The 9209-nt window shown below is 39.8% G+C and overlaps 1 protein-coding gene across 1 annotated transcript; it reads left to right on the top strand.

The window, feature by feature from the left end:
- Positions 1-2046: 2046 nt before the first annotated feature.
- LOC109044757 (low choriolytic enzyme) lies at positions 2047-8273 on the top strand. The gene is made up of 6 exons (XM_019062604.2): positions 2047-2315; positions 3512-3753; positions 4242-4394; positions 5171-5488; positions 6388-6521; positions 7610-8273. The coding sequence occupies exons 2-6, from the start codon at positions 3621-3623 to the stop codon at positions 7769-7771; spliced, it is 900 nt and encodes a 299-aa protein (XP_018918149.2). The 5' UTR covers positions 2047-2315; positions 3512-3620; the 3' UTR covers positions 7772-8273.
- Positions 8274-9209: the final 936 nt, after the last annotated feature.

Genomic DNA, 9209 nt, shown 5'->3' with positions numbered 1-9209 from the left:
GTTTGAGTGCACTAGTTTCGGCCTCCATGGCCAGCCAAGGTCGGCTGCCAGTCAGCTGATAATCGAGTTGTCGTTACTCTGGGTATAAAGGGACTCTAGGCGCGGCGGTCGGCATGTAACACATATTAGCGCCTACAAGACTGCACGAATACTTCACGCATTGCATCAAACACAGTGCGGTCACTGCGGTCAGTGTGAAACGGATAGCGCCTACATGAATGCATGAATACTTCACGCATTGCGCCAAAGACAGTGCGGTCAGCGTGAAACGCTTAGCGCCTACAAGACTGCGTGAATACTTCACGCATTGCGTCAAACACAGTGCATGCAGCAGCGGTCGGCGTGAAACGCATAGCGCCTACAAAACTGTCGGAATACTTCACGCATTGTGCCAAACACAATGCAGTCTGCGCGGCGGCGGAAGTTAAAAGCATTAAACTACATTTATGGTTGTTCTTTCATAATTTGTTCGTTCATTTCTTATAAATGGAAGGCCTTGTCCACACAGAGATAGGTTTACTGAACTTACATATAACTCTCGCGCAAAGTTCCGTGAACTTTTGATAGTAGTGTTTCAGGGCTTTCCCAAAAAATGTGTCTAACACGAGTAAACGAGTCTTATCCACCCCTCCCCCGCTGGCACGTTTACTTAATGGTTTTTATTGGTATTTCAAAACGAATGAGAGGGGGGCGGAAAAATACAGGCGGCCCATGGGCGGCAAGTAGGTAAATCTGGCCCTGAAGTCCGCAATCACGTAACTCGTTTGCGGTGTCTGAAAAGTTCCGCGTCCGCCTCTATGTTATTCTTTTAAAGGAGACCAAATTGGCATCATTCCTTGAAGTTTATGCAGAATTTTCTTCGCACATAGAAGAAGAATCACGGCAATTTTAAAGAATTGCCGTTGAGTGGTTTTCCGTTCAAAATATTAAGTATGGCAGGAAGCCTGCGACGTCGCAAACCGAGTTATGTGATTGCCGACTTATACACCGTCGATATGCATATTCGAAGACGGCGCATGGCCTCGGAGGCCGAACAGTTGCATTTCCGAACCCGATCAACAGCTTAGCATTGAGGATCAGCGAGTAATGCGATTTGTTGGGATAGTTCTTTAATGAAGCGTGCCGATGCATAAGAATCGCCTTTATTGTGAAAAGACACTTCCTAGCATGGCTTCAGAGGCTGAATAGTTGCATCATTTTAAAACCCAATCAACGGTGTATCAGCCTAAGTTAAAACGAGTTATGCGGTTTGTTAAGATAAAAAGACGCCTTCATTGTGAGAAGATACTTCCTAGCGTGGCTTCAGAGGCCGAATAGTCGTATCATTTCAAAACCCGATAAAGAGTATAGAGCCAAAAAACAACCCCAAATACTGAGGCTGATTTTTTATTTTATTAAGAAAATATTCCGAGGGGCGTTCCGGGAACTGACATCTCGTAAGTGACGTTCCTGTGAATGGAGAGGGTGATATGGTGTCTCTGAAGCCGCGCTATATATCATCATTGAGGTGTGAACAAATGCGTTCGTTTGGCAGCGATGAGGGGAGATTGGTATCCACGGAGTATGAGTACTTAAGTGTGCGATTCACTCAAGATGGATAGACGGTCAAGCTGTTGAGGATAGAAACATACCAGGGAGGATGGCTAAAGCGATGTTAAATGGAAACCTCCAGGATCAACTAGTGTTCATAAGAGAACGAGCGGCGAATATCCAAAGCTGTGGTGAAAAATATCGTGATGGATATTAATTTGGCAGCTGAGGAATAGGACACAGAATGTGCTAGGAGCAAGTCAGATGGATGTCTGGACGTAGTTAGCAGGAATTTTTGAGGGGGATTTTCTTCAAAAATTATGATTTTGGAGGCACGCATATTCAGTCCCCCTCCCCTCCGTAGTTTAAATTAACATCGGAATGATAGTTAGCGTACTGACAGTAAACTGAAAGCAAATAATTCTTTTACTGCTGCAGCGAATTAAGGCATCGTCAGTGCGGCGTAGTTCCTGCTTTGCGATTATATTTCCAGAGAGCTCTGATAGAGTGCCCTTCACCTAGCTTAATTGTTTGTTTCGGGCACATGTTAAACGACGTTTCCCGATAAAAAAGACATGCTTTCAGCCACTTTCAAGTTTTGAGTTATCGCCATTAATTCTCGTTTCGGGTAAAGTTCGCTACGCACTTGTTGTCTCAGCCCCGTTCTTGCCGATTTTGTCATCATGAGGTGTGCTCTCAGTAAAACTGTGGTTTTCCAGCAACTGCCACGTGCTTAATCGTGCTTGATTTTATCAATTCGTTTAGATTTTTGATCGGCTATGTCGGTAAGTAATCGCAAGTGGAGCGATCTTATTACCCAAGTAGCACAGAGCAATGAAAATACATAAACGATTTTGCAATTTAATCCCATGAAGTTGCCATATGTTTAAATCATTTGGTCAATAAATGCCGATCTAAACGATCAGTACAATATAGTCCACGTTTGAGATAGGAAGGAGGTTTACATGCAATGCAACAAAATTGCAACTTATTTCAATTTTATCGCAACATATTTCAATGAGAAGAGCCTCTTTAAATTGTAGAGATAGCTTACGCATCACTCCTATACAATACCAATAATTTTACAATATAAGTGCCATTTATTGCAGCCTGTGCTATTTTGGCTCTGTTATAACTTGAGCCTCACAGACTCTAAAATGTTGGACGGATAGAAGAATTAAATTAGAGGGACATTTGAAGTGGGTAAGTATCAAATCTGTCCGATGAGATCCTGGATTTTTTTTCTTTCATTCTTTTCTTCCTCTTTTTTTTTCTTTTTAAAAGTCGCTGAATCCTCTTGAGTAGCTTTTATGATGTACTTCGATTGATGGAATTCAGTCTGAACTCGGAGAAAGAAGGAAATGAACAATCCAGGAAACCGTAGATAGTACGGATACGTTCCATACAGAGTTATCAAACTGGTATGGCTCATCTGTACAGCAGTTTTATCATTTTCGAAATACATACCCTTTAAGACGAGGTGCTCTAGGTAACCTTCACGAATTTGCACACAAAAAATATAAAATAAATAAAAATTGTGAGGCATAGGGACCTTGTGAATAGGCCTTGACATAGGAATTTTTGAATACCTAAATTGAGGTAATCGATCAAAATTTTCTTCTCTTAACTCCAGCAAAGGATTGCAAAAGTCGGCTGGGGCCTCATTTTCCTCATTTTAAATAATATCCGGCAATAATGTCAACCTGAAACAGGTGGAAATTATGCCAATTCTCTCATAGCCGATTTCCTCACTGAATCCGGTTGTTAAGATCTTTGCGGAAGTTGTTTGGGAAACCAAGATATCATCTTCAACAAAAAAATAACCGGGACTATCATGAATGATGCACCCTCAGAGAGCCTCAAATATTGAAGCCACCTCATCTCCGAGAAAGAAAAAAAAACTCGATTGCAATGAACAATCAGTCGCATAATTCACTCTATGTGGTTGCTGTAATTTTGGTTTGATAATTTCTGGGTCTAGGAACTTATGATTGATTGTTGAGCACAACTCGTAAGAATGTATCGTCAAACCTAACAGCCGTTGGATTTCAAGTCGGCAAGTATTGTCTTCCCGGACAGTAACTGAAGTGATGACGTCTTTGTGGATGACGTCAGTGGTTGAAGAGGTGCTTCTCATCCTGCTCTGTTATGTTAGTTTCACATTTTCCGTTACCACAGAGCTCAAATATCGTCATCCTAGCTCTCCACCTCACATGACACAAGGTAAGGCAAAAAAGCTCAGTAAACTTCTCATCTAAAATTGTAAAGCTAACGTAATTAAAAACACGGAAAAAAGGGCAGGGGGTTGTTGGATGATATGAACTTTTTCAATTAATTGTGGTGGTACCCCAATAAATAAGGTTAATAACCTGAATGTTAACAAAACTAATTGGAAATGACCATATCATCCAAAAAATTAGGTAGTACCACAATTTTAGGAGATAACCCCTAACCTCATTTTCCGTGAAGAATTGAAGTCATCCAGGGACGAGATCTGCCACCACGTTACCTGACACAATCTGACTCGATCGAATTATTGGACGGACACATTATTCTTAAATGACCGAGTTGACTCATGTTGAGTTCGATTACTTTCTTTAGGAGGAGCTAATAAGCTCTTTCTGCATTTAAAATAAAAATAAGTTGATTGGATTTTGATTCGTCTTGTGTTCACTACTTAATTTTAATCGTTACTCACTGGTTCTTCGTAGCCCTAGGGAACAACAAATATCCAGAGCTCAACTCTAGGCTGTTTCAAGGAGATATATTTGTACCTCCCATCGATGAGGGAAGGAACGCCATCCGCCAAGATACCTATTTGTGGCCGAACGGAATCGTGCCCTACACTTTTGACAGCAGTTACAGTAAGTCAAGTTTTGCTCTTTTTTGCAATAAGTTTGAATATTATGTAATTTTTTATCATTTGAAATGACAATAATTTCAACAAACTGTAGAAAAACACCAAAACCATAAGTTAAAAACAGCTGACGCCGCAAGTTTGAATAGCGCGTCAAACACAGTGCGGCCAGCGCAGGGCTGACGCATACAGCACGGAACGCATATTAGCGCGCCTTACAAGACCGCAGGATACTTCATGCATTGCGCGCATACCACGTTACGCGTTCAAGTCGTTTGAAAGTCGCGAAAAGAAGTCCCGTACCCTTAAAATTATTATTATATTTTTAAGGATATCTACAGGTCCCTGTAGTTCTAAACTCCAAGGCCCGATTTTTCCGATGGCTAATACTGGTGCTAAACTTTCTGAAGACCACGTTTTTAGCTAGTTATCCATGAAGTTTTTCCAATTATTCCAATTTTGTCAAACAGCATTATTTTTAATCAAAATGGCTACAATACGATAAATGCCATGGAAACTTGTACACGCATCACGCACATATAGTTGCATCCGAGCGCTAGCGATGTATACACGATGAGGTTTACGGTGTTTGTCTCATTCCTCTAAACATTGAAGGGATTTTGTCAGAGTAAAGGTTGACTTCTTTCGTGCGTTTTAAGGGAAAATGCTTTATCCATGTTCTTCCGAGTACAGATTTCTATCAATCGTAAAGACAAGAGCCTGACTTACTCTTACGGAGTTTATAGTTACATCTTAATGGATGGTTATCTATCTCGGTATCAGCACAGGAGGAAGCTACTCGTGTCGAGTCAGCAATGCGGAGGATAGAGTCGAAAACGTGCGTCCATTTCGTGCCGTATAACGGGCAGCAGAGGGATTACATTAAAATCAACAAAGAACCCGGTAAGGGCTGTTTCGCCATGATCGGATACCGACGAAACTACCAGGGGCCGCATCCGGTCAACTACCAGAGTCCCGCCTGTTTGGAGTACAGGGGCACAGTGGAGCATGAACTTCTACACGTCCTCGGACTTCTGCACGAACAGGCGCGGCCTGACCGTGATAACCACGTCGATATCCTTTGGAATAACATCGACCAAGGTGAGCTGTCATTCTTTTTGGTCTACTTGGAATATCCATTAATATGTCAGCAGTGTCGATCTGACTCAAAATTTCTTGGGCGCCAATACTGCCGAACTGAGGAAAAACGCCGTGTGAACATTCGAGAGTTGCCAAATTTTCCCGAATAATTCGTGTATTTTTGAGGAAAGCTATGCATATTAATTTTTCCTTGACAATTTCAGATATTTTAGAATAAATCGTAAACAAAATTGACTGAAAAATTTGAGGAAAAATATTCACAATTTTCTCAGTAAATTCGGTTTTTCTTGAAGAAACTCTGGCAACGTCTGAAGGCTCATACGACGTTCTTCCTTAGCAAGGCGGAATAAGTCTCCTCTCGGTGGGGCCCTCTCTAAATAACCAAAAGTCTTCATTTATGAGGAGTTTCCAATTTTTCGCGGCTCCTACAGGAGTCCTACCGAGGCCTCTGAGCCACCCGTCAGGATTTTTGGGGTGCTGAGGTACCATGTTACCCCTGGTCAGACCGTCTCCGTAAGTCAGTATTCATTGATCCTACCACAAATCATCGCCGTCTAGACAAAATAACGTAAGCAACTTTTAGAATTACAAGATTTTCACTTGCAATTAATTTTTACTACAAAAACCGATTTCTCAGAAGAATCATCTGCTTTTGGAAGAAAAACGAAATTTTTCACAGAGCATCCCTCAAAGTCATAGATATTTTTACAGAGCCTCCGATGAGAGAGGAAAATTACACAATGCTCTTCGGCAGAGGAAGTCTAAACAATTGACGAATTAACGAAAACTTTTATGCGGCCAAATTTTAATTGGAACTGCTTTGTAAAGTTGTTGAGATGTCAATGTAGATTCTCTTTAAGGTCGTTGAAAATCATCTTAATTGCATTGGAATTTTTCAGCTTATTGGTCAGACTTCAACAAGGCATCTCCATACGAAGTAACGACTTTCAATATTCCCTACAACCATAAAAGTGTCATGCATTACCCACGTTTTGCTTTCTCAAAAAACGGACAGGATACGATCGTTCACAAGGTAATCCATCAAAAGCAACATTTTTATCGGTTAACGTCCTCTGCCATTTACTTATTTTTGTTCTTTTTGCTTGCTGTACGATTTGCTTTAAAAACTTATAAAGCCAATAAGCCCGTAAAAATTCGATTCCGTGGTATAATCATATAGAAATCATATCTAACATGAACAGGATCATGACCTTTTTTAAAATGATTCATTTCTTACGATGAAGGAAATTTTACATGTGGAAATAGCCGGAATCATGCTTGTGACTCAGTCATAGATACTGAATGGTGCAAATGATGGATGGATACTTACATCGTTTGAGGATCAATTTAATTCAATTAAGTTCCCCCTCTTTTTTTGCTCCCATACTTTTTCCGGGTCGTCCACAAGAGAAGAGTCATATCATGTCAAATTAAGAAAATTCGTCTAAATCAACCATTGAGAGGTACATGGGTGATTATGTCGGTAAGGTTATACTGATTTCGTTCTCAGTAACGCTAGCGTTGGTGTTGATGTATGATTAGTACACGTTAGAGTACCTGTATAGCAAGAGTATGGGCAGATCGCTTCATGGAGGGCTTAGGGCCCAAAAGTGCAGCCACCCTTCTAACCAACTTCTAACGCACAAAATTTCACTGCCAGTCTGCAGATTCCAATTCTAACCATGATGGCCAAGAATGTACAGAAATGAGCGTTCTTCCGCGAAATTGAGTAAATTTATGAAAAAACTGAGTCAAACACGTGCTTAATAAACGACGGTTCGTAACAATAGTATTATTAAATCGTTCTGTATAATTGAAATTCATAGGTTGGCTGCATTACTGGGCCCTAACTTTATTCGCAGAAGCATCGGTGAAGGCCTGATGGATTTTCGGAGTTTCACATCTGTCCATACTCTCGCTATACAAGTACTCTAGTACACGTGCGAGTTTACAACCGTGCTGTTTCATCTCCTCTAATTCACTAGCTATGATTGTGAACACAAGCCACCAATAAAACAACCCACCATCCTAAATTATGTAATGTAATTAATTTTATTCCTTGATATTAATCAAGCAACTGATCATAATAATGATAATTGTCTCAAATTGTTTTTACGATAGACGAAACCAAAAATGGAGCTGGGTCAGCGTAACGGTGCTACAAATGGAGACCTAGAAAAAATCAGGCGTATGTACCGATGCAACAAGGTGACGAACAAAAACGGAGACGATCTCGACTCATTCAATGAAATTGACCTGGACGATGATAGAAGTGGTGAATAAGACCAAAATCTATAGAAATGGAGAATTTGCGAGCAATTTTTTTTGCTTCTTTGGAGAATGCTCGAAAAGCTGACTATAGGGTATTTTTAAAAAAAAGTTCTGACGTGGGAAATAGTATAAAAATAGATTGAAAGTGAGAATTTACTACTAGTGACGTCATCTGGTGGCATTTCCTATTTAAAAACGTGTATTTTAGCAGATTAGATCATTTTGTCATATCTTCTCCTATCATTGTTTAGTTGATGAACTAAGGGTATCCTCGTATTCATTTCACTCAGTAGTTCCCACTCAAACATGAAAGTCGTCAAAATTTAGACACCTGCAAATTCTCCATTTGTGATGGTTTACTTATGTCTGGCCTCCATGTATAAAAGTATTTGTTCATAAGATGGAAAAATACTCGATCATTATTGAATCTTTTTTCAAATTAACAATTTAAAAATTGCAATTATTCCATAGGAATATAACATTGGTGGAGAAACTATAAACTCAGGAGCGCGAGAGGTAATCACGCTCGTGTCGCGTATACTATACATGCGCATCTTGCTCTTTTTCGTGCATTCTATTTGTTTCTGCCTAGCTTCTGTCTATAAATTCAGTCTCTCAAATTTCTAAATTTTTCATACTATGAGTGATTTCATTCTCTCACTATGAGTAGAATTTTCTCTGTCAAAGCGTGTTGAAAGCGAGGCGTGGTGGGACTGGTATGAGGATTGCGCCGAGTCGCCAGTTCTGATAGTTGACTCACTTACTGCCTATCACTTCAATTGAAGGCGTTTTTCCCGGCGATAACAATTAAAAATTTGCATACTCAGTTTTGCCTTTTTTGTTGTAGGGCAAATACGCTAACATCGATATCAGAAAACTTCCTTTGGATTGATTTGTTTTTTATTATTATTATTTACATTGTACATATGCAATAAAATAAAAAAAAAATTATAAGACAGTTTGGGCCTGCCTTGTTTTTATCTACTTACATAGTATATTCGAATTAAAAAAGTAAGGAATATAAATTGCATTCCGAAAAATCGAAGCAGGATGTGAAACAAAGAGGGAGCAAGAGGGGGTGGGGTGGAGGCTAGGGGGAGATAAACAATACAATCGGCAATTTTTACCTTACTTTGAATTAATATTTTAAAAAAATGACTAATGTTTAAGTTCTCTTGTGGACCTAGTTACTCGTATAGCAATTTATCTAACTATTGATCTTCATTTTGGGAATACTGGGAGGTAAACCCTGTTAATAACTAAATTTCCTCAGAGAGAAGTCTATGAGTTTAAGAGCGGTCCTTAATTATTTTTTAATGTGTGACTACGGAGTTCTGTTACATCCTCCTCGAGCAACTCAGCTCCTTTCTGCGGCTCCTTCATTCATTTCTTTTTAATTTTCAATGTATGTTCTTTAATCCTTAAACGGTTTCCCTTTCTGCCATGCCAT

The sequence above is a fragment of the Bemisia tabaci genome, chromosome 1 (assembly GCF_918797505.1).
Source record: "Bemisia tabaci chromosome 1, PGI_BMITA_v3".
In the NCBI taxonomy this organism is placed as follows: domain Eukaryota; kingdom Metazoa; phylum Arthropoda; class Insecta; order Hemiptera; family Aleyrodidae; genus Bemisia; species Bemisia tabaci.
The sequence above is the reverse complement of the archived record's forward strand: the minus strand, read 5'-3'. Positions and strand labels throughout refer to the sequence as shown.

What these genes read in the sequence shown, in the direction of transcription:
- LOC109044757 (XM_019062604.2), top strand. Translation starts at nt 3,621, where the DNA reads ATGACGTCTTTGTGGATGACGTCAGTGGTTGAAGAGGTGCTTCTCATC. An exon ending in TCCACCTCACATGACACAAG is followed by an intron (nt 3,754 to 4,241) that starts GTAAGGCAAAAA and finishes GGTTCTTCGTAG; the next exon opens with CCCTAGGGAACAACAAATAT. An exon ending in CACTTTTGACAGCAGTTACA is followed by an intron (nt 4,395 to 5,170) that starts GTAAGTCAAGTT and finishes TCTCGGTATCAG; the next exon opens with CACAGGAGGAAGCTACTCGT.